Source organism: Euphorbia lathyris, chromosome 8 (assembly GCF_963576675.1).
Source record: "Euphorbia lathyris chromosome 8, ddEupLath1.1, whole genome shotgun sequence".
NCBI classification, from domain to species: Eukaryota; Viridiplantae; Streptophyta; class Magnoliopsida; order Malpighiales; family Euphorbiaceae; genus Euphorbia; species Euphorbia lathyris.
The window spans coordinates 13,059,216-13,084,700 of record NC_088917.1 but is presented as its reverse complement, the minus strand read 5'-3'; the positions used below and the strand labels follow the sequence as shown (position 1 = coordinate 13,084,700).

At 37.1% G+C, this 25,485-nt stretch overlaps 1 protein-coding gene across 2 annotated transcripts; it reads left to right on the top strand.

The window, feature by feature from the left end:
* Positions 1 to 19,786: 19,786 nt before the first annotated feature.
* LOC136203588 (ER membrane protein complex subunit 7 homolog) lies at positions 19,787 to 23,379 on the top strand. Of its 2 annotated transcripts, none has more exons than XM_065994781.1 (7): positions 19,787 to 19,985; positions 20,217 to 20,260; positions 21,142 to 21,253; positions 21,824 to 21,887; positions 21,967 to 22,083; positions 22,170 to 22,278; positions 23,016 to 23,379. In XM_065994781.1, the coding sequence occupies exons 1-7, from the start codon at positions 19,891 to 19,893 to the stop codon at positions 23,108 to 23,110; spliced, it is 636 nt and encodes a 211-aa protein (XP_065850853.1). In that variant the 5' UTR covers positions 19,787 to 19,890; the 3' UTR covers positions 23,111 to 23,379. The 2 variants fall into 2 exon arrangements, with proteins under 2 accessions (XP_065850853.1, XP_065850854.1); XM_065994782.1 differs by having other exon boundaries at positions 19,790 to 19,985; positions 21,145 to 21,253.
* Positions 23,380 to 25,485: the final 2,106 nt, after the last annotated feature.

Here is a 25,485-nt window from a genome sequence, read left to right as displayed (position 1 = left end):
TTGTGGGCGCTTCTTTAACAACGGTAGATTGTTCATCAAAAGGTATTCCTTCTTATCCCTCTTTATATGAAATAACGATTAACGGATCCTATGGTTAAAAGGAAATAGGCTAAAATTTTATATTTCCGCTGCTATACCTTAGCCTTAATTTCCAACAGATGGAACAATTGATAAGTATAAGGCCAGATTGGTTATAAAAGGTTATAGACAAAAAGAAGGTCTTGACTACTTTGACACGTACTCTCCCGTGTCTAGGATAACGTCTATTGGGATGATACTTTCAATCGCCACTTTGCGGAACCTTGAAATACATCAGATGGATGTTAAAACAGCTTTCTTAAATGGAGATCTTGATGAAGAGATCTACATGGAACAACCTGAAGGTTGTGTAGCTACAGGTCAAGAAAGAAAAGTCTGTAAATTGGTGAAGTCTTTATATGGATTAAAGCAAACACCAAAACAATGGCATAAGAAGTTTGATGATGTCATGATGACAAACGGCTATCAAATAAATGAGTGTGATAAATGTATTTATGTCAAAACTACAAATGAAGGATATATCATTTTGTGTTTGTATGTTGATGACATACTTATTGTTGGAAGTAATGACAAGATGGTGAAGAGTACCAATGACATGTTAAACTCACGGTTTGATATGAAAGATATGGGGCTCGCAGATGTGATTTTGGGCATCCAAATTAAACGTTCACCTAACGGTATCATATTAACTCAGTCACACTATGTGGATAAGATTCTTGGCAAGTTTAGTAAGAATGATTCTGGAATCGCCAGAACTCCAATCGACACTAGCCAACATTTATGCAAAAATAAAGGTGAAAACGTTGACCAAGTAGAATACGCAAGAGTTATAGGCAGTCTAATGTATCTCATGAGTTGTACAAGGCCTGATATTGCTTTTACTGTCAGCAGTTTAAGTAGATACACGAGTAATCCAGGGGAAATCCACTTGAAAGCCATTGTAAGAATACTTTGGTATTTAAAATATACTCGTGATTATGGATTGCACTATAATAGAGAACCTGTTGTGTTAGAAGGATTCTCTGATGCAAGTTGGATATCTGATATAAAAAATTCCAAAGGCACGAGTGGATATATGTTTACTCTAGTAGGAGGAGCAGTATCCTGAAAATCCTCAAGGCAAACAATTATAACGAGATCCACTATGGAGTCTGAGTTTGTAGCTTTAGATAAAGTAGGAGAAGAAGTCGAGTGACTACGAAACTTCTTGGAGGATGTTCCTATGTGGCCCAAGCATGTGCCCACAATTTGTATACATTGTGATAATCAAGCAACAATTAAGAGAGCACAGAATGGGATATATAACGATAAACATCGACACATGCGTCGTCGAAATAACTCCGTTAGACAACTGATCTCAACAAGTGTTATTTCTGTTGATTTTATTGGATCAAAGGATAACACAGCGGATCCGCTAACCAAAGGGTTAAATAGAGATCAAGTTGAAAAATCATCGAAAGGAATGGGACTAAAGCCCATAGAGAAGAGGCGTTATGTGAAGGAAAATCCTACCTAGTTGACTGGAGATCCCAAGATCTAGGTTCAAAGGGACAACCTAATTGCATAAACCTTACGCGTTCACTGTAGGGGGTTAAACCCTAGTCCATTCCTAGATGTAAACAGTGACACCAACGGAAAAAGGTTAAGCTATATGCTTTTAATGATACATTGTGCGTTAGAAATTCTGAGCAAATAAAATCACCTATGTTAGAGTGAAGTGGGGTCGCTTCGATGGAGAATAGTGGGGCCTAGTTATCTTAAACTCTCGCAGAACCAGGTGATGTTCATGACCATAGCGAACATAACCATGAGAACCTATATCGGGTTATGTTGGTATCTGTGTGGGGTATATCATCGTTTACACAAACGACAGAATAGTTCAAAGACATCGCGTCTACTAGTCAGCCAGTAAAGTAAATATACTTTCACAAGGGAAGGTTCAAGGCACATTAGCTACCTATCCTATGCAGATATCAGCTGTAGAAAGTTATCACCACATCCAAATCGTCTCGTTTCCAATTTCATTTATGTGGGGGATTGTTGGAAAATTTATATATAAATGAAATTAGTATAAATTCCAATAGTCATCCTTGTTCATGAACAGTTGTGTTCGTTCATGATTAGTCGTGTCAGTTCATGAACAGTCGCGTTCGTTCATGAATAGTCGTGTTCATTCGAGAACAGACATGTCTATTCAAGTTCTATATATACATGATAGAGCTATCAGATTGAAATACTTTGAAAAATTATTCTCTAAATATTTCTTGTCTCTGTACGTGTTGTTTTGTTCTACTCCGGTGATAGCTATTATACACTCGGTAAGAATTCGCTTGCGTAATCTGTTGTATCCTGGGAGACGATTGTCAATAGCGACAACATCTGTCTTAAGGAAACTGCTAATACAGACCTAATCTAAGCCAACCGATTCTCAGCGATGAGGGTATTTTAGTCATTTCATAAAGAGTAGGTCCCACTTTTTTAATTCTACAATTAAAAATGATGAAGTAGCATAGTTGACCAGCATTGACTGGTCATAAAAACCGGTTGTACACTTTAGTAATTTGGGGTAAAGGTTATACACCACGTATGTAATTTACCCACCCTTCTTCTTGCACAAAAAAAAATATTTGAAAAAACTACAGATATAGAAAAGAAGTATGTTATGAATTTGTAAGACTTTCAAAAAGATGGATATTTAAGTAAGGCCTAATACATCACCAGCTCACTAAACTTGTCCAAAATAGTAGATTGACTCCTGAACTTTGCAAGTGTCTCACCAGTTCTCTAAACTTGCTTATTTCGTATCACCAGCTCCCTAAATTTGTCCATAAAAATAGATTAGCTCTCTGAACTTTGCATATGTCTCACCAACTCCCTAAACCTGTTTATTCTGTAACAACTAAATACAAAAACTTATTAAACCTAAATTCTAAAAATACGTCTTCATCTATTCGGGAGGTAATTTTTTCGCTTCTTCTACCTTTCAACCTATTATAAGAGCTGGTGTTGTAGGTTTGAGAGATTGAATGGATGAGTACCGACAGGGCCGGCTCTAGGGGGAGGCCGCATATGGCATCCGATCGGATTTTTTTTCAAATTTGATAATTATTAAAATTGCAATGGTTAAAAATATGTAGATTTGGATATATAACAAAATGTATTGCTAGGCTGAATGGTAAAAGCATAGTGAAGCTATTTGTGAGGGTGTGAACCAAAATGTTAATATATATTCAATCTAAAATTATTAATATATATTGATTTACTTGTTACAATATATTTTAGGACACAATGAATTTTCACTAATTTACTCATGCTATTGACTTAATTACATATAAGAGTTAATTACATAATAACTTGTATCGATCATTCGAATCCCACTAGCAACATTCCATTTTAGTTCCATTAAATAAAAAACTTGTATCGATCAAATTTTTTATGGTGAGTATTTTTACAAAATCAAAATGAAAATTATAATTTAGTAGGACAATAGTTTATAAGAAGGTCCGAATATTTATGGACCACTGCAAAACGTTATGGACTACTGCAAATCATTTCTTATCCTTAAAATAATATATATTTTTTAAGGCTTATATGGAATGAGTTTGGTATTCGAGTTTTATGACGTGATTTAATAAAAAAAAATTTGTAATATAACATATTGAGTTAATTACATAACGACCTGTACCGATCAAATTTTTTATGCTGAATATTTTTACAAATTCAAAATGAAAATTATAATCTAGTAGGACAATAAATCATAAAAAGGCTCAAATGTTTATGGACCGGCCCTGAACATAGGCTATGAGTGCGATCGCCTAGGATCTGAACCAAAATGGTCTCAAATTGTTTTTTACTATATATATATATATATAGTAATTTTTTTAAATGACCAAATAATATGATATTTTAGATCTAAAATATGTCTAAATTTCTATTTTAAACTTTTAAGTACAATTTTTTTTATTAAAGGCTTCTTTATCTCTTTTTTTCATCTAGGCCCACAAAAAAATCAGGACCGGCCCTGCCTAGGGCTTTTAAAATACTGGAGTCGGCCCTGAGGATCGAGAGTTAGTATTATAGTTTTTGTATTTAGTTGTTACAGAATAAGTAAGTTTGGAGAGTTGGTGAGGCACTTGCAAAGTTGAGGGAGCTAATCTACTTTTATGAACAAGTTTAGAGAGCTAGTGATATGAAATAAGCAAGTTTAGGAAGCTGGTGAGACACTTACAAAGTTGAAGGAACCAATCTACTATTTTGGATAAGTTCAAGGAGCTGGTGATGTATTAGGCCTTTAAGTAATAATATAAAAGGATGTAATGATTGTGATCACCATCATACAATTTAGGGATATTAACCCAAGTAGAAATTAAACAAAATAATTAATTAAAGAGTAAAGTAAAAAAAATAAAACCGACATGTGATTTTATGTATTGTCAAACTAATAAATAAAGATCTTAAAATTAAAATAAATGTTTATGATTTTAAAATTAAAAAATTAAAAGACTTAGATAATATTATAAATAATTTTAATTCTTCAATTTTTTAATTTTGAGGTTATTTAAGTGTTGTTTGGTGACGAAAGAGAAGTGAAATGTTTTAGACAACGAAAGCTCCGAAAACGATAATTTTTGGAAAATAAATAAATTTTATACCATAGTAATTGTGGTACTAAACAATTTTAATTTTTCGAATTTCCATTTTAAGGTCGTTAATTGTCATTTTTATAATGTCAAGCTAAACGATTCTCGTTTTTGGAAAAAACGAAAACCCCAATCTTTGTTTGAACAAAAAAAATCAGATACAAATTTGATAAAAAGTTGAAGCACAACGGTTTTTTTTTACTTTACTCTTTGACCCTGTTTGGCAAATAGCTGTTAGCTTATTACTTTTTTTGTTAGCTGAATTGACTAGCTGATTGTGAATTTGTTTGGTAAAATTTAGCTGATTGTTAATAGTTGTTTGTGTAAAACCACAAATAAGGACATAATAAAGCTTTCATTTAGGGTTAAAGGGCAGTAACTAGAGGTAAAAATGACATTCAAAAGAGATGAAACGATAAACTAATTGAAAAAACTCCTAAAACCAGCTTTTCCAAAATTAGTTTTTTTGGACTCGTTAAGTTCTTTCAAACCTTTCTTCCTCAAACACCACTATTAAAGGTTGACTAGTCAAAACTTCTAAAATGACTCAAACATCTAATTTTACCAAAAAACTTTTTACCAAACGGGATATTTATGGGATGATTACTAGAATCAACCAAGTCGCGATTAGGTGCAGCTGACGTACTCGGCCTATCTTCGACTCTTTGGTTAGGCTGAATCACATGTTGAACTACAAATTGAACTATAGGTTGAATCATAGCTTAAACTATAGGGCGAACAACTGAAATGTGAACATGAACCATTTTAACGAAGTATCGTCCACGTTCACCGCACCAAATGATGTCTTCCTTTCTGAAATCCACTCTCTAACCGTCTACGAAATGACGGCAACAGTTAAAAAAAATGGGTCGGAGTTCTGGTAAACCCTCTCTGATACCTAAGTTAGAAGAGTACTTGAGGAAGTACGAAGTAAACTTGAAAGCATTCAAGTAAGAGAGAATATTAAGAATTACGTATCTATAGCTCTGATTCCATTATAGGCAATTTAGTTACTTTACACAGAGTTTGTATCTTGATACAGGGCAACTCCTGATTGAGTTTCAGACCTTATCTTTTCGTTCCATGCTAAATGAGAGTTGGGGAGCATGCATTTGGGATCCAGGATGACTATTGGTTCACGTTTCCACTTAGATAGCTCTCAAAGAGACTTTCGTATCTGTATAACCAAACATTTATGGGTTTGAGGTAATTAGACCTAAATGTTGAATTCGAGCCTTAAGGCGGTGCCTGAGCATACATCCCCGCTTAATTATTATTGTATCAACCGGTAATACAATGGTATAAATAAATTAGAAAATTTTCAACTGTTTGATTTTTATAATTTTATTTAGAGGATGTGGATTCTCCACCACCCGTGGCACCCTTGTGGACTGGTGTGGGGCAAAAAAATCCCCGAAGTTTTTTTGTGGATTCCTAGAAACTGTTCCTAAAAATATTGGGACAGAAAGAGGGATGAATCTCAGCCCCCACCCTATTGTCACCCATAATTTTGCCTTCCAACCTTAAGAGACAATCCATTAGCCACTTTAACTGCCCGAAAGTGACATAATGCACCCCTTACTTTTCTCAATCGAAGAAGATTTTGACTCGCCTTTCGACTAACTTTCTATATGCAATGTGGTTTTCCCTTTAAATATCACGAGTCAACATCTTCTACTATTGAGGAAAAATAAGGAAGCGTTGTGTCACTTTCAGGAGTTGGGGTGACTAATGGGTTGTACCTTAAATTCGGAGGATAAAATTGTTGGTCCCTTATAAGGTTGCAAATATAGTTCCAAGGGGGGGTTAGGAACTATTTTACCTTTTTTAAAATAATTTGGGCAGATTTCTTTTCTTTAAGAAAAGTTTATATAACAACGGCTCTTAACACTCAGCAAGACACTGGCTTAGTCAACTGATGACTAGGACAACTTCGTTGCTTAGGTCAGGAAATAGCACTTAGAGTCTATTCCTGAACCAACTTGTTGGTAGCGCACAACTCAGCTTGACCTCTCTTACTTGGTCAGTTTTAGTTTATTTTAAGCAAGCAATATAAATAAGGAGTTAAGGTTTAGAAATACTTCACTCAGCAGATTTATCCAGGTTCGGCTTCTTCTAAGCCTACGTCCTGTCCCCGGAACACTTCCGAGATTTCAAATCCTCTACTGAGCTCTTTAAAGGTAGAGCCTCAAACCTTTTACAAAATCAGAAGCTGAGTATAACAAGAGTACTTTCCTCTATACCTCTACTCACTTCTATTCTAATTCACTAAGTACTAAAACCGAGTACTCAGCTTCTCCTTTCTACTTCTAGAAATGATAAAGATTTTGTCCTAAACAACAATTGCTAGAACACCTTAGATGATTGAAAAACAATCACTCTAGACTTTTACACAAATGAATAGACTTTTTAGTGTAAGAATTTGCTTTGCTTTTGATGGAGAACTTTTGTATACGTTTGGTCAGCGTAACGGCTTTTGCTCAAAGTTCTCTTTTTTTTTGAATGTGGATTCTGAATGCTCTATTTATAGAGAGCTGTGAGAGCTTCTGGTTATTTCGAATTTCGAAATAACCGTTGGAGGGAAACGGCTACAGGTCGTTTTCACTCAGTCTGCCAGTAGTTCTCTTAGCCAATCAGATTCCAGCGTCTTCTGTTCTTCGGTCAGTGTGACAGTATGTTCCTCCATTTTGGGTAACGTCAACCAGACAGCTTGCTGTGTCTTCTGATCTTTACTTAAAGAGGAAATACTTTGTCTGGAAGCTGTCTTATGGTCAGCGGCTGTCTTGTACGTTTTGTCGAGATAGCTCAGCAGCTTCATACCGAAGTTGTCTACGTGGATCTTCTCGATCCTTCTTTACTCAGCATGCGTTTCATTACTTCAACGGCGACGTTTTGGGAATACGCGGGCTGAGTGATCTTGGTCTTGTTTGACTTGGGCCTTGACTTCCGTATAGGGCTTAAGCCTTATGATCTTTATGTCTTATGATAAATTATAAACTCAACATTGAACAAACACATTAGTGACAATAAATCAAAGCATTTAAACTTAGTGTGTTGTAGAATATTTATTTTCACTTAATTAATTTTGTCAAATCAAAATCTTGTGGAAAGGTGTTTCAACAAACTCCCCCATTTTGATGTTGGCGAAACTAATCAGCAAGGAACTCAGTATGAGCTCCCCCATGATAGTTGACCTTTTTAATTAAGTGAACTCCCCCGTAAGGGCAGAACTACTGACTTAGTTTTATTCTAAACATTCTAAGGTTTAACTGAATAAGTCTAAGATCAGTTTTCAGGTATAGGTCAGCTTATGGGTCATATTCTATTTTACTCAGTATTCAGCGGAAGTAATGTATAGTGACAGAGCGCTGAGTAATTTATTTGTTCAATGGTTTATATTTGACAAGTTCACACATTTATATGCAGCATGCATTCATATAATACTTAGCATTTAAAGGATGAATAATCAAAAGTTAAATCCGAATGCAAGTACTGAAGAAATAACAGAAGTTAGGCATATTGTTTAAAACAAGAAAAACAAACAGGATAAACAAGACAGGGCAAAAAAAACAATTCTTCTTCCTAACTTCTAACTCTCTAGATTCTAGCTTAGAGTTCCTTCTCCTTAGTTGCCACTTTTCTCCCCCGTTTTGCCAGCATCAGCAGTAGGCAAATTGACGGTAGGGGCAGGAGACTTGACCTGATCTTGCAGCAGACGAATTTGACCTTCCAAGGAATTCATATGGTTGACCATAGTCAACATGAGTTCGGTCATTCTGGTCATTTGAGCCTGTGTTGGTTGCTGCGTCTGAACAGAGGAGAAGTGATTGATCAAGGCATGGATTTCATGCAGAATATGGTGAGTGACAGGTGGATGAGAGGACTGGTCATGAGTAGCTAGAGGATGAGCTTGTTCTTGAAGCAGATTGTTAGCTGAGGCGATGACACGCCGTCCTGACTCAGTAGCACCTAGGTGTGCAAATTTTGCAGGAGTGGGCTCGCACTGAGTGCCGTGTGTAGTAACAGGACTACGAGACGTGTTGACCTCAGGTGCTGAGTTGCTTTGAGTTTGAGGTGGGAGTGGAGCTTCTTTTGGACTCGTAGGGGTTTTGGCTTGTTTCTCACTTGGAGGAACAGAGGCTTGTTTTTGTGGAGACCCCTCTTGGGTAATGTGGGGCTCAAGAACAGGTTCTTCTTCTGTTCTCAGTTTCTTCTCAGCTGACTCAGCTAGGTCCTGATCAACTTTCCTCTTGTTTCTTTCCATTAGCCTTACCTTTCTCGGGACAGTACGAATATCCTTCGAGCATGCTCCCTTTTTCTTCTTCTTCTCAGCTTCAGCAATCTCAGATGGCACAGTAGAAGTATACTCAGTTTGAGGTTCATTGGTTGGTTCTGTACCCTCATCAGGTTGAGCAGCTTCAGCTATAACATCATCTATTATATTCTTCAGATTTGTCAGATTTTCCATTTCTCCAATGGGTTGCTCAAACTCAGCCATAAGATCCTCCTCCTTAGTGGTTTCATTTTCGTCATATCCTTTCAGGGGTTGGCTATGTGATAGTCCATTCAGCAGACGTGCAGTGATAACAGTTCCTGTTGAACTTATTTCACCAACAGTCTCTATGTTCTTGTCCTGTATTATCCTTGTGATGAGAGAACCTAAACGGAGCTTCCTTCCACTTCTTTGAAAAGCACCGACCAGAAATACAGGCATATTGAAAGGAGTGCTGGTCAGCATATGCCAGATGAAACATTGTTCAAAATTAGAGGCGGACGAGGGAGAGCTGAGTTTAGGGAAGATGAAGTTGGTCAGCAAGAAATGGACCATCTTCTGATTTTTGCCCATGCAGGTGCTGGGTACTTCTCCTTTGTAGTCTTTGGGTTTACAGAACCCCTTCATCTTTTCTGCGATGGCTTTTGGTATCGGCTCCTTTGTTGTCCTGAACTGGATCCCTGTATTTGGTATCTCTAGCAATGTTGCTAGATATTCAGGGGTTATCACTATCTTTTGACCTTAACTGTGGTCTCTAAGTAGTCAGAGTCATGTGCATCAACGTGCAGGTTGGAGTAGAACTCTCTCACTATTGTGGGATAGGTTTGCCCGGAAAGAGAGAAGAGACCTTTCCATTCGTTGTTTTTGATCCATTCACAGAATGGAGTCTCTGAAGAGATGAAGTCGGAGTGGAAGTATCGACTCCTTAGTACCTCTTGATTTTTGGCGCAAGAGGGCACCTTGATCATCTTTCTCATGATGCTGGTTGAAGGACCAGCCTGGTCAGAGGATTTTAGAGTTGGAGAGAAAGTGCTTTCGTTGAAAGACATTTTTGGAGTTCTAAAGCTCTTAGGTGTAGAAGGAAATTTTTTGAAGCTTTCTTAAAGTTCAGTGCGCATGTAAAGAGGGTAGTGGGTTAGTATCCACTATTTATGGATTTTTAGTTTAGGGTGCCGTTTGAATTTAAGTCGGTTTTTCCCTTGGGTTGTCCAATCGACAGAAACCCTGACACTTATGACGCTATTAAGATGTTATTCGGCACATGTGGTGACATTAAATGCTAATAAGTGCTTTTACTCAGCGTTTGTTTATATAAACGTTTCATATTCTGAGTAGTCAGTGCATTCTTTAAGGATGGTTTTAAGTTTAAGTTCTAAACTAATTTACTCAGTGTGCAAGATTACTCAGTATTTGTATGTTCAGTCAGTTTTAATGATATACTCAGCAAACAAAAAATCATTCAGCATGTAATTCACTCAGCATTCAATATTCATTTAGCATAGAAATTTACTGAAGAGGATTAAACATACCAATTGCTTCTCTTAGTATGCTAAATTGCTCTCGTGCTAGAGGCTTTGTCAAGATATCAGCAAGCTGCTCATCTGTTGGCACATAAGTCAGCTTAATTTCTTTCTTGAGTACATGATCTCTGATGAAGTGATGTCTTATGCTGACATGCTTCATCCTGCTGTGCTGGATTGGGTTCTTTGAGAGGTCAATTGCACTCTTGTTGTCGCATTTGACTTCAATTGTCTTTGTTTGAACACCATAATCTTCAAGCTGTTGCTTAATCCAAAGGACTTGAGCAACACAGCTTCCAGCAGCAATGTACTCAGCTTCAGTTGTGGACAGGGCTACTGACGCCTGCTTCTTGCTGAACCAAGATACAAGACAGCTTCCTAGGAATTGGCATCCTCCAGAGGTGCTTTTTCTTTCCAGCTTGTCTCGTCCATAGTCAGCGTTAGTGTATCCGATGAGTGTAAAGTCATGAGTATTTGGATACCACAAACCTGCATTTACTGAGCTTTGCAAATATCTAAGGATCCTTTTTACGGCTATGTAATGGGATTCCTTAGGGTTAGCTTGATATCTAGCACAATAACATATTGAGAACTGAATGTCCGGTCTACTTGCTGTTAAGTAAAGTAAAGAGCCAATCATACCTCGGTATAACTTGCTGTCTACTGACTTACCATTTTCATCAGCACAAAGGACAGTGTCAGTGCCCATAGGAGTGGATATTGGCTTACAATGTTCTAGTTCATATTTCTTCAATATCTCATTGGCATATTTAGCTTGACTGATGAATATGCCATTCTTTCCTTGCTTAATTTGAAGTCCGAGGAAGAAGTTGAGTTCTCCCATCATTGACATTTCGAATTCAGTCTGCATTTGTTTGCTAAATTCCTTGCACATGGATTCATTAGTAGCACCAAATATAATATCATCTACATATATTTGTGCCAGCAGGGTATCTTTACCCTTTCTCTTAATGAATAAGGTTGTATCAGCTTGACCCCTGATGTAACCTCTAGTCAGTAAGAAGTTGGTCAGCCTCTCATACCAAGCACGTGGTGCTTGCTTGAGTCCGTACAGAGCCTTTTTGAGTTTGTAAACGTGGTTTGGGAACTTAGAATCCTCAAACCCTGGAGGCTGATTTACGTAGACCTCCTCGTTTATTACTCCATTAAGAAACGCACTTTTAACATCCATTTGAAACAGTTTAAAGTTCATGTAAGATGCATATGCACATAAAATCCTAATAGCTTCTAGCCTTGCCACTGGGGCAAAGGTCTCACCGTAGTCAATACCTTCTTGCTGACTGTAGCCCTGAGCTACAAGTCTTGCCTTGTTTCTGACTACGTTTCCTTGCTCATCTAGCTTGTTCCTGAAGACCCATCTCGTTCCAATGGTCTTTTGGCTCCTAGGATGTGGCACTAGCTCCCATACATTATTCCTCCTGAACTACTTGTGTTCCTCTTGCATGGCATTCATCCAGAATTCGTCATCCTCAGCTTCGGTAAAGTTCTTCGGCTCCAGTACTGAGACAAAAGCTACATTGCCGAGATACTTCCTTAGTTGATTTCTTGTCATCAGCGTATTTCCAGCTGAGTCAAGAATTGCATTTTCTGAATGCCCTCTTGGGACTCTTATCTCCTTTGGTAGATTTATGTCTTGTTCTATCTGTGTTTCAACATTCTCTGCAGAAGTAGATGGGTCAGTGAAAGTAATTTTAGGTTCACTCTTTGTAACATCCCTAAAACCCTAACATATACATCTTCCCACATTCATATATGTTTTCATGATTGAATACATACATTTTAGATTCATCGCATTGTCATTAGAAGTTTCATATGCATAATGCGATTACCGTGCGATTAGTAGACGATTAGTGTATCGTTAAGATGTAACGATTGGTTAATTGAGTTAGGACTTAAATGAATGAATGAATGAATTCATATGTCCTAAATTGATTAAGTTACACTTTAGGAGGGCTGAATTTGAGGTTTGTGAGCAAGCACGAGGCGTCACCCCAATATTAAGACAAAATACACCTCTTCATTTGCCAAATGATGTGCACAACTCATTCTTTATCTATTCCAGCCACAATTTCGACCAAAGCTTCAGCAAAACCTTCCTTGTTCATACCCTAAACCTCTCCAAAGAAAACTCTTCCAATTTCTTCCATTTTCGAGTCAAACAAGTCAAGTTAGGAAGCATACTAGGTGATAGACACGAGTTGAAGGTTAGTATGTTGTTTTAGCTTGTTTTCTATGAGTTTGAGATTCTGAAATACCTAGGTATGATCATAGGATTTGTTGTGGATGAGTTGTGATGGCGTTTGTTGAGTTTTGGTGTTGTTTAAAGTGGTTATAGGTTGTCCAAATGAAAGATATGTATCAAGTGCCCTAAACAGAAATCTAGGGTACTGCTTTCAGTCATTTTGGAGCATGTTTTTCATATTGATATTCTTCGAATTTGAAGATACATAAAGAATAACATATGTTGCTATATGTGTTATGAAACCCTCTGTAAAATATGGGACTTTAATTCCATATATAGATGAAGAAAACCTAGATGGAACATGACTGCCTTGAAATTGAATGTCATGTGAGGCAGCCATGTTGATGTAGCATTTTGAGGACATTAGAGTCATAATTTGAGAAAGTTTCTTCATACAAAAGTGTTCCTAACTACTTGAAGTATATGTATGTAAAAGGATTTGGCAATCCATTGTTTTTAGTGTGAGCTAGGTTGAGTGAATTATGGTAGATGCAAATCTGGATAGTCTGTTTCTTGGCAGGAAACAGGACAGAATCATTTTGCATGCCATATATTGTGTAGAAGTGATCTTCACATGAATTTTGGATATGTTATACCCATATATTTCTAGTTTCAGTAGATTCAAGAATCAGGGCATTTGGATTTATATAGAGAGAGTTATGGCAGAATGTGTGCAAGTAGGTCATGTGATGATCTAAGACAAAAGGATTAGATTGCATGAACTTTGTGGCATTAGTGTCTTGTAAATCATATAGCATTCCTTAGTTTATATTTTCATTAAGTTTATGTTAAGGCTAATTGGATCAATGTTATGTGACATTAGGAGGGCAAAGTGCAATTGAACGCACACCCGATCATGTTGAATAGATCGAACCAAGTGCGACGGTAAGCATATTGCTTATATATGTGTATGACTGTATTGTGCCTTGTGACTTGTTGAGTGTGAGATGTGGTTGAATCTGATGTGAATGATTGGTCAGCCGTTTTATGAAGGACTCAGTAGCTGGTTCTTGATCAGCAGGTGCTGAGTTTGGTTCATCTTCTGTCAGCGGCTGGTATCTTCCTGCAGGGTCAGTTTCATCGAATTGCACATGTATAGATTCTGCTAATACTTGAGTTCTCTTATTAAAAACTCTGTATGCTTTGCTGTTTGTTGAGTAGCCTAGAAAGATAGCCTCATCAGCTTTTGAATCAAATTTGGCTAAGCTATCTTTGGTATTTAAAATAAAACACCTACAGCCAAAGACACGAAAGTATCCAATGTTGGGCTTTCGTCCTTTCCAAAGTTCATATGGGGTTTTCTTAAGTATAGGTCTAACTAGAGCCCTATTCAGAATATAGCATGCTGTGTTGACAGCTTCTCCCCAAAAATACTTTGGAAGCCTATGCTCATCCAGCATTGTCCTGGCAATCTCAACCAGAGTTCTGTTCTTCCTTTCAACAACCCCATTTTGCTGAGGCGTTCTAGGAGCAGAGAAATTGTGGTCAATGCCGCTGGCTTCACAGAATTCAACAAACTTTTGGTTCTTGAATTCTCCACCGTTATCACTACGGATATGAGCTAATTTTAGGTCTTCTCATTTTCAATTTTTCTAACCAAGTTTGAAAGTATCTCAAAGGTCTCATCCTTACTGGTCAGCAGGATAACCCATGTGTACCGAGAGAAATCATCTACAATAACCAAGGAAAACCTTCTTCCACCCAGACTCAGCGGCTGGACTGGACCAAAGAGATCCAAGTGTAGCATTTCTAACGGACGCTTAGTTGAGACAATGTTTTTACTTTGAAAAGATTGATTGGTTTGTTTTCCAGCTTGGCAGGCATGGCATAATTGATCTTTTTGAAATTTAAGTTCAGGCAGTCCCTCAACCAATTGCTTTCTTGCTAATTTGGCCAGGAGGTCCATGCTTACATGACCAAGTCTCCTGTGCCATAGCCAGGAATTTTCTTCCTTTGTGACTAAGCATACAGTTTTTGAAAACTTCTTTTCTAGGTTTAGCATGAAGACATTGTCTATCCGAGGGGCAGTTAAGATTAACGCATTTGTTTTTCCCTCATATATTTTACATCCAGTATCGTCAAATATAACTTTTCTCCCATTATCACATAGCTGAGCTACGCTGAGTAAGTTATATTTGAGTCCGCTGACTAGGGAGATAGATTCAATAGTGGGATTACCTCCAACGGTGCCTGATCCTACTATCTTACCCTTTTTGTTGTCTCCAAAACTTACGCTTCCTCCTCGTTTACGTTCAAACGTGATGAATTGAGTTTCATCACCCGTCATATGCCTTGAGCATGCGCTGTCAATATACCACATTTTTGACTTCTCGGCACATCTCAGGCTTACCTGCATTGTGATCAGTTTCCTTTAGGTACCCAATTCTTTTTGGGTCCTGACTTGTTAGGTTCAATAGGTAAAGCATCATATTTTATTTTGTGGCGGCATATATTAACAGTATGGCCACTTTTTCCACAGAAGTCACAACTGACTTTCTGTTTAGGACTCTTTACTGACTTGTCAGCACCCCAGTGCTGAGCGTGCCAGCACACCTTAGTGGTGTGTCCTAACTTCCCACAAAAGTCACACTGGACTCTTCGCTGGGGATTTCATCTCTGCTGAGTACCTTGGTACTGAGTACCTTGATACTGAGTTCTCAGAGGAAAATTGTTTTTGTTTGGAACCTTTAGTTGGTTCTGAATGGTTGTGACATCCTTCCTCAGTTTCTTGGAAACGGACTGGACTTCAACGACAGACTCATGAATGGTTTTCATATTTTCATGCAAAACTGAGTTGTCTTGAAGAAGGTATCTGAGGTCACTTAGTTTGACCTCTTCCACCTCATCACAACGCCGTCTGAGTGTTTTAATCTTTTTGTTACACTTTTTGACAAGTGTGTAAAGATCACTCAGGGCATTAGCCATTTCATTTCTGAGTTGAGAGAGTGAGATTACCTCATTTGATTGCTCTTCATTATCTGTCTCATCAGATTGGTCAGCATGTTCGGAAATGCATGGCTCAGCAAGTTCGTCAGCCATGAAACATATCTTTGCTGACTCTGTGGCATCAGCTTCAGTTGATGAAGAATCATCGCTGTCACTCCATGTCGCCACCATTGCCTTCTTTTTGTCTTTCCTCAAAGTTGGGCAGCTTGACTTGATGTGTCCGGTTTGATGGCACTCAAAGCATGTAATGGTCTTCGAGTTGTCCTTCTTGAATTTGCTGTCACTTGAGTCAGCCTTATATTTGTCAAATTTTCTATAAGGCTTTTTGGAGTATTTGTCATTCTTTTTGAACAGCCTCTTCATTTTCCTCGTGAACATTGCCATCTCCTCATCGTCAATTGAGCCATCATCAGTTGAGTCGGCTTTCATGACAAGTGATTTTTGCTTCTTGTCTTCGGATTTTTCCTTCACCTCGAAATTCTTCATGGATATCTCATGGGTCAGCAGTGAGCCGATGAGTTCATCATATTTATAGGTGGTTAAATCCTGAGCTTCTTCAACGGCTGTCTTCTTGGCTTGCCAATCCTTAGGAAGACTTCTGAGTATCTTCTTGACTTGTTCTTCCTCAGTGAAGATTTTTCCAAGTCTTTTGAGCTCATTTATGATGTTGGTGAATCTTGCATTCATCTCAGAGATCCCCTCATCATTGTTCATTTCGAATAGCTCATACAATCTCATTTGCTGGTTGACCTTGGACTCCTTCACCTTGTTGGTTCCTTCGTAGGTCACCTCCAGCTTCTTCCAGATCTCCTGTGCGGATTCACAACCTGATATTTTGTTGTATTCTGCAGCATCCAGCGCACAGTGAAGCATATTTATAGCCGAAGCATGGTTTTGTAGCTTCTTGAGATCATCCTCTGTCCATTCAACCTCAGCTTTAACAACTGACTGGCCAGCAACAACTTTCACAAGTACAAACGGGCCTTGGACTATAGATAGCCAGGCACTCATGTTTGTAGCTTGAATGAAGTTCTTCATCCTATTCTTCCAAAAGGTATAGTTTGACCCGAAGAATAGGGGAGGCCTGGTAATGGACAGCCCCTCAGGTAATATCTGAGTTGTCTGGTTTCCAGGGAGAAACCGAGTGCTGTTTTCACCCATGGTATGGATCAACTCAAGGTTGTTAGACCTTTAGTAATGAGCTATTAAGCTCTGATACCACTTGTTGGTCCCTTGTAAGGTTGCAAATATAGTTCCAAGGGGGGGTTAGGAACTATTTTACCTTTTTTAAAATAATTTGGGCAGATTTCTTTTCTTTAAGAAAAGTTTATATAACAGCGGCTCTTAACACTCAGCAAGACACTGGCTTAGTCAACTGGTGACTAGGACAGCTTCGTTGCTTAGGTCAGGAAATAGCACTTAGAGTCTATTCCTGAACCAACTTGTTGGTAGCGCACAACTCAGCTTGACCTCTCTTACTTGGTCAGTTTTAGTTTATTTTAAGCAAGCAATATAAATAAGGAGTTAAGGTTTAGAAATACTTCACTCAGCAGATTTATCCAGGTTCGGCTTCTTCTAAGCCTACGTCCTGTCCCCGGAACACTTCCGAGATTTCAAATCCTCTACTGAGCTCTTTAAAGGTAGAGCCTCAAACCTTTTACAAAATCAGAAGCTGAGTATAACAAGAGTACCTTCCTCTATACCTCTACTCACTTCTATTCTAATTCACTAAGTACTAAAACCGAGTACTCAGCTTCTCCTTTCTACTTCTAGAAATGATAAAGATTTTGTCCTAAACAACAATTGCTAGAACACCTTAGATGATTGAAAAACAATCACCCTAGACTTTTACACAAATGAATAGACTTTGTAGTGTAAGAATTTGCTTTGCTTTTGATGGAGAACTTTTGTATACGTTTGGTCAGCGTAATGGCTTTTGCTCAAAGTTCTCTTTTTTTTTTTGAATGTGGATTCTGAATGCTCTATTTATAGAGAGCTGTGAGAGCTTCTGGTTATTTCGAATTTCGAAATAACCGTTGGAGGGAAACGGCTACAGGTCGTTTTCACTCAGTCTGCCAGCAGTTCTCTTAGCCAATCAGATTCCAGCGTCTTCTGTTCTTCGGTCAGTGTGACAGTATGTTCCTCCATTTTGGGTAACGTCAACCAGACAGCTTGCTGTGTCTTCTGATCTTTACTTAAAGAGGAAATACTTTGTCTGGAAGCTGTCTTATGGTCAGCGGCTGTCTTGTACGTTTTGTCGAGACAGCTCAGCAGCTTCATACCGAAGTTGTCTACGTGGATCTTCTCGATCCTTCTTTACTCAGCATGCGTTTCATTACTTCAACGGCGACGGTTTGGGAATACGCGGGCTGAGTGATCTTGGTCTTGTTTGACTTGGGCCTTGACTTCCGTATAGGGCTTGAGCCTTATGATCTTTATGTCTTATGATAAATTATAAACTCAACATTGAACAAACACATTAGTGACAATAAATCAAAGCATTTAAACTTAGTGTGTTGTAGAATATTTATTTTCACTTAATTAATTTTGTCAAATCAAAATCTTGTGGAAAGGTGTTTCAACAAAAATGACCGAAATGACAATATTAGAGGGCTCCTTATGATTTAATCCTTAATTTTAATTGCTCCTTTTTTTGGATTTTAATTTTATAATGCAAAGTTTTAATTATTTTTTTAAGCCAATTTTTTTTATGTCAAGAAAAAATTTTGGGGCAATAATATTAATAAAGAGGTTATAAATGTATTTTACAATAAAATTAAATTAGGGAAAAGTACAAAAATAAACGTTGTGGTTACACTCATTTTCGAACAACACCCATGTGGTTTAAAAGTTTGCAAAGTGGTACCATGTACTTTATTCCGTTAGCAAACACATACCAAATTGACTAACGGTGTTAAAAGTCAAATGAAAAAGAGTTAATTTTAGTCCTTATATTTATTTATTTTATAAATTAACCCCCTTTATTATTTAATTATCATAAATAAATCCCAAAATAAAAAAAAAATCAAATACACCATCTTCTCTATCTTTTTAATTTTTAACTTTTGTTCTTCTTTCTCTCTCTTCTCTCTCTCATCTTTATCAATTTTTCTCTCTCTATAATCAAAGTATCAAACCCATCCTAACCCTTTTTTTTCCTTCTTTCGAATCTATTAATCACTTTCTCACTTTTTTTTTCTTCTTCGTCCTCAAAATTTCCATCCAGTTTTCTGTCAAAATGCCGATCAAGAAAGACCCATCTACTCCCCTCCAATGATCGGCAAAATTGGACCCTACACTATTTTTGTGACCGCCTCCTCCCACCCCTAAACCTACCGACCTCATCTTTGATTCTCCAAAAATAGATGGTTTCATCACCGCCTCCTGTTCAGCCTCCACCTCTCGATAAATCTGTTTCTATCCACCCATTGCCTGATGGCTCCGTTTCTGGCTTCTTCAAAAATGTTGTTACCAAAGTTCAAAACAGTCTGTAATTTGGTTTAGTTAGTTGCTCATATCAATTTTCTTCGTTGTTTGTTTATGTCTTCTTATTATTTATCCCTAATTTTCAATTGGGTTCTTTTTATCTATTTATTTTTTGCAGCACGATGAGCATTTGGCTCGTTGGTTTGGGTTAAACCAGTCAAAGTATCAATGGGCGTTGGATGATTATTATCAGACCAAGGAACTGGTTTAGATTTTAGAGAGAGAAAAAATACAAAAAAAAAAGGAGAGAGAAGAGAGAGAAAGAAGAAAAAAAAAGAAATTAAAAAGATGAGAAGATGGTATATTTGATTTTTAATTTTTATTTTTGCATTTATTTGTGATAATTAGAAAATAAAAGGGGTTACTTTATAAAATAAATAAATATAATGATCAAATTAACTCTTTTTACTTTGACTTTTAACACCGTTAGTCAATTTGGTATGTGTTTGTTAACGGAATGAAGTACATGGTACCACTTTGCAAACTTTTAAACCACGTAGATGTTGTTCGAAAATGAGTGTAAACACAAGGTTTATTTTTGTACTTTTTCCATAAAATTATTAGAGTTTATTTGAAATTACAAATTAGCCACTAACCGGAGAAAATAATAATAAAACAGTCGAAAACTATCAGAGAGAAAACTGCCGCTCAGAATTCAGTTCTCGTCAGCTGTTGCAAGCTCCGTCAGAAATCTCTGCTGGACTGGTCTCGTTCTGACCTGTTATGGCGTCCATCTTCAGATCGCATCCAGTTGCTCTTTTACTTCTCTCGCAATTTTTCCTTGTTCTTTGCACTCCGGCCCTTGCGATTTCCTCCGGGTATAGTTTTTCTGAGCTCTTTTGCTTTACGATTGCTCAAACTAAAAGAACATCGGAAATTGGAATTGAAATTATGTTGTTCTAATATTACGAGTACGAACTAGCTAGCTCAGTAAATATATGTACATATCATCGAACTGACAATTCGTTTTTCCTTAGGCGACTGAATAGAATGGACATTAGGGTTTCGAGATTCCTGCGTGTTCTAATTGATTTTTTTTTTCTTTCCAGCTCTGGCGATGGTAATACCATCAATGGTCGAGTGAAGATCATAGGTATCATGCTTGAGCTATTTTCTAGCTAATACTGTTTCTGATTCTATTCCTGCATTTTTTCCCCTTATTTGTATTTATTTATTCTTGTAATCTGGACCAACTAATAGCTATTTAGCGGCTCACTTCCTTGGAAAATCCAGAGCCAATTCTCCCCCCAAACTATTCACCCATAGTAATTGTCTATCAAGAGTTCTGAGCTCAAGCCCCAAGACCGTCTTTATTAGATTTGCCTTGAGGGACCTCATGTTGATAGGTGTTTTTTCCTTGGATATTGCTGTCAATATAGCTCCAGATTAAGTGAGATGGAGGAAAATGAGCTATTCAGCTTCCTTATATTAGATTTGAATTAGACATAGTGGAGTTAGGTTGAGTATACCATTACAGTAAATCATAATTTGATTGTAGATTTTCACAATGAATGTTGAACAGGAACTAGATAATATATGTTGTTTATGCTAATATAGTGTTTGGTTTAAATGTTATTATTAAAGAATTGTTAATCTTGTTAGTATCGCACTGATGAATACTAGGCATTTGGGATCATATCCTTTGACTAAGCATTTGTAGTAAAGTAATTTATTCATGGGTCTATGTGAAGTTATCAACAGCTGGGTTGAAATGATCACTTGTGGCTTATTAACGGAATACTGCATCGATTGGTTTCTGATGTGATTGTTTTTCCTCTACAAATATTGAAAGTTTGTTGAAGTTAAAATGATTGCTCAATTAGGTTCAAAACTTCTGCAAAATTTTGATTTTTATGATTATTTTGTGGCACACGATAGCATGACTTTTTATGTTTTTAGTCGGTTTACTTGCCTGTTCTTTTCTTTGATATATATCCTTTCCAGTTCAGCTAGATCATTAACAGATTTATTCAGCAGGTGTTGGTGTAAAAGGATTTGGTCTTCCTGGGAAACTATCTAATGTCAAAGTTATACTCAATGCTGGACGGAACATCACTTTCGTGAGGCCTGATGGATATTTTTCTTTGTATCCTACTACTTTATTCTTTGTTCCTTCACTTGCTTGTGGACTATGGTTTTTCATACAGTCATTCCTAAATTTCTTCCAACTCTAAGTGTTTTATTTCTCTCTAATAGTTAGTTTAAGGCTTAATACATGCACAACCCCTCCAAATTGGCCATAGAAACTGATTGTCCCCACTGAACTTTGAAAACGACTGATTAACTCCTTAAACTTGCTTGAGTGGCCCATTGACCCCTGAACTTGCTTAAAGTGGCATATTAGCCCTCCTAACTTCCTCAAGGTAGCCATTGACTCCATGAATTTGTTTAAAGTGACATGTGCTTCAGCTTATCCAAATCCCAACTTGCTCTGCCATGCGGACTTAGACGCTTAATCATGTCACTCTAAGCAACTTCGAGGAGGTAATTGATTGTTTTCAAATTTGGAGGGTTATTGGACTTCTATGGACAAGTTTGGGGGTTTGGGATGTATTAGGCCTTAGTTTAAAGTGTGAACTTTATTATTAGGTGATTGGAAGGTGTTAGTAAGCCATCTCTTGGATAAATTACATTTCCTTGACTTGTATGCTAAAAGCTATAACGTGCCAGCAGGGACTCATCTAATTGAAGTGGCTGCGATAGGCTATTTATTTTCTCCAGTAAGTTTTTCATCCTTTGAAATGGTGTTGAATGATCATGCATTAAATTTCCCTTTCATCAAATCTGTATCATGTTCAGGTCCGAGTTGATGTTAGTGCCAGATTCCCTGGCAAGGTTCAGGCAGCATTGACAGAGAACAGGAGGGGTCTGACTGAGTTGGTATTGGAACCAATGAGAGATGAACAATATTATGAGGTTGGTTCACCTCTCTATACGTGCCAGTATTAGATTAGTTTATCAAATATCATTATCTCTTTGTCTAATATCTTGTTTTGCTACAGATTAGGGAACCCTTCTCCATAATGTCTATCGTGAAAAGTCCAATGGGTCTTATGGTGGGTTTTATGCTGGTAGTTATGTTCCTCATGCCCAAATTAGTGGAGAACATGGGTAAAGCTCTCTATCAATTCATAATTAATATGTTTCTTTCTGTTACTGTACTGATGACTTGTAGTAGATTTAAATGGGCTAACTAACCATATAAGTAGGTGCATCGATATGTTTGTTTTATGCTTTTGCAGTTGCTTCATGTGACTATGTCGTGAATTTTGCTCATAAATATATTCACTAATCACAAATTTGTCCTAATTATTTAAGAATTCGTGAACTTTTAAGCAACTCATCCCCCACAACCTTCACTAGTCTTTGGCCCCCAAATCCCTGAGGGAACGAGCGAAAAAGCTGTTTGTTGCAGCCTGCAACCTGAACTGAGGACGGGTTTTTGGAGTTAGCTTTTTTATATAGCATTTTATTCAAAGAATTTGAAGCCAACACTTTTACCAAATGCTCATACCGGAAACTTGACTCCTGGGGGTTGGTTGCTCTGAGAAATCAATCCTTTCTTTCTTGTCCGCTCATAGGGGTGCGGACACACCTGCACAGATTACAGGTTACGGTTACAAGAATGGCAGGGAAGTGAAAAGTAAAGGATGACATCCAGGGATGGATGTAGACCCTTCTGGAAAATTGCTAAGTCCTTTTTACTTTCACTACCATGTTTTGTGTGTTCAATTCATCCATAAATACTGGATACTTACCAGTGTTGCACTTCTCTGACTTATCTTTTAGTTGATCATGTTTCTGAACTTTAGCTGATCATATTACTGCTTTGTTGCGTGTGGCGACAGATCCGGAGGAAATGAGGCGGGCGCAAGAAGAAATGAGGCAACAAGGAGTCCCCTCTTTGGCAAGCTTATTGCCAGGAGCACAAAGGAGCAGCTAGAAATACATATATTTCTTCAAAGTGCTTTCATTCACTTCCGCGTAGGAGCTGAAAGATTCTGCAGCATTGTCGTGTAGAGGCTTTACTGTTATCTATCGAATGCCTACGATTTGGTTATCTCGATGATTATTCAGGCCATCTGGAATACATTAATTTTGCATTTACAACATTTTCCTTAAGAACTAATATGGGACACTTGATTCATTATGTTGGTTTTTGATTTAGATAATGTTATAAAAGTTGTATTGTTAACAATAGCTTTACTTGCATTTTGCTTCTCTTTGTTAGGAGATTAGACATTCGACATGTAGATTAATTAGGTATTCGGTTATTTTTCGGTTGATATAAAATTGACACGTTCATTTTTGAGTTAATCTTAAGTTAACCTTTTAATTAAAAAATGATATGAACATTTAGTTTTATATTCGCTGTTTTTAAATTTTTCTTAAAAAGAAATAATAAAATTGCAATTGTTGTAGATAAGTATGACTTGAACCTTCTGAAATTAAAAATAGTAAAATTATACAATATCTCCGGAAATATTTTTATTTTGATCTGTTTGCTTCTGAGAAAAAATAATTGAATGTCATAAAAAAATGTATATTTGGTTATTTTATATTTAGCTAATTTTTTCTAAATATATTCAGGATAATTTTTTTATAGTATATCGAATGAATGGATTCGATGTTTGCAAGACATCCTTGAGTGGATCATTAGGACTCGAATATGAGATATTTAACTTAAGAGATTTGAGGTGTTTAACTATTTAAATCAATTTTAGAATCAGTTTGTCATTGTTTTTCTAAACAGATATACCAACTAATTGTTTTTCTAAACAGATTTACCAACTAAAAACAGTGTTTGGTAAAAGTAAAATTGTTTATCAGAAGCTTGTTCATAAAGTCGTAGCAAGTCTCGAACTACCAAGCATTCAGTTGTTGAGGCTTTAAAAAAGATAACAGCATCATCCGCAAAAAAACAGATGTGAAATTATAGTTCTGGGGTGTCTTCTGAATGTCGGGATAGGTGTGCAGATTATCTAGGTGTTAAAGAGGTGACTTCTTTTAAGAAATATTTGGGTTTACCATCGGTTGTGGGTAGGTCGAAGAAAGCAGTCTTCAATTTTCTAAAAGAAAGGTTGTCAAAGAAGATTAGTGATTGGCATGAAAAATGTCTATCTCGGGGGGTAAGGATGTTTTAATTAAGTCTGTTGCACAGTCAATTCCACAGTATATTATGAGTTGTTTCCTGCTTCCTAAAACCTTTTGTGATGAATTACATCAATTGATGGCTTGTTTCTGGTGGAATCATGAATCTAACTCTAAGCGAATTCATTGGGTTAGTTGGGGATAAATTATGTTTATCTAAAGAGGAGGGTGGTCTGGGTTTCAGGAATATATTTGCTTTTAATCTTGCTTTGCTTGCTAAACAAGTTTGGCGACTTTTTAAAAATCCTAATTCACTATGCTCTTTGGTTTTTAAGCATAAATATTATCCACGTCAGGGTCTAATGAAAGCTAAGGTGGGTTATTGTGCTAGTCATGTTTGGCGTAGCCTGCTGAAAGCAAGAGATGTCATCATTGATGGAAGTTGTTGGAGAATTGGGGAGGGTCGATCAATTAATATTATGCGATCCCGTTGGGTTCCTAATGTTCCTTGTAATCGACCATTAATTCTTCTCAATGAGCTTCCTTCGGAATGAGTTTCTTGTTTGATTAATTTTGACTCTTTCTGTTGGAAAAGGGAGTTAATCAATTTTTGTTTCACTCCTGATGTCGCAGAGGCTATTTTATGTATCCCCTTAAATAGAATGAATATAGAAGACTCTTTATTTTGGTTACATTCTCGAATGAGTGATTATTTGCTAAAATCAGGTTATAAGATTGATGTTCGTTCGTTACAATTATCACATTCTGTAGGTTCCTCTTCAATTGTTCACAAATTTTTCTAGAAGTTTCTATGGAATGTAAAAGCACCGGCAAAATTTTTACATACTGTTTGGTGTGCATCGATTTTTTTACTAAGTCTTCATAATCTTTCAAAAAAAGGTATTGATTTATGTGCTAGATGTATATTTTGTGGTTGGAATGAGGAGTCTCTAATTCATCTGTTTAAAAATTGTCCAATTACTAAGATGTACTGGAAAGCTGCTAATCTGTCTGTAAAGGTTTATAAAGTATCTGGGACTGATTGTCATGACTGGCTTTCTATGGTTTTTAGTATATTATCACGGTCGGAATTGGCATATTTTTGTGGTTTGATCTGGATGATATGGTATGAGCGGAACCAGGTTCGTCATGGTCGGCTTCGGAAAGGTCCACAACAGGCTGTGGCGTCTGTGTTGTCAGCCCTGAATGGATCTGTTGTTGTTGATC

Bases quoted from the DNA above. Each gene is read 5' to 3' on its own strand.
- LOC136203588 (XM_065994781.1), top strand. From the start codon at position 19,891: ATGGCGTCCATCTTCAGATCGCATCCAGTTGCTCTTTTACTTCTCTCG. The intron at 19,986-20,216 runs GTATAGTTTTTC...TTTTCTTTCCAG, and splicing joins GCCCTTGCGATTTCCTCCGG to CTCTGGCGATGGTAATACCA. The intron at 21,888-21,966 runs GTAAGTTTTTCA...TATCATGTTCAG, and splicing joins TAGGCTATTTATTTTCTCCA to GTCCGAGTTGATGTTAGTGC.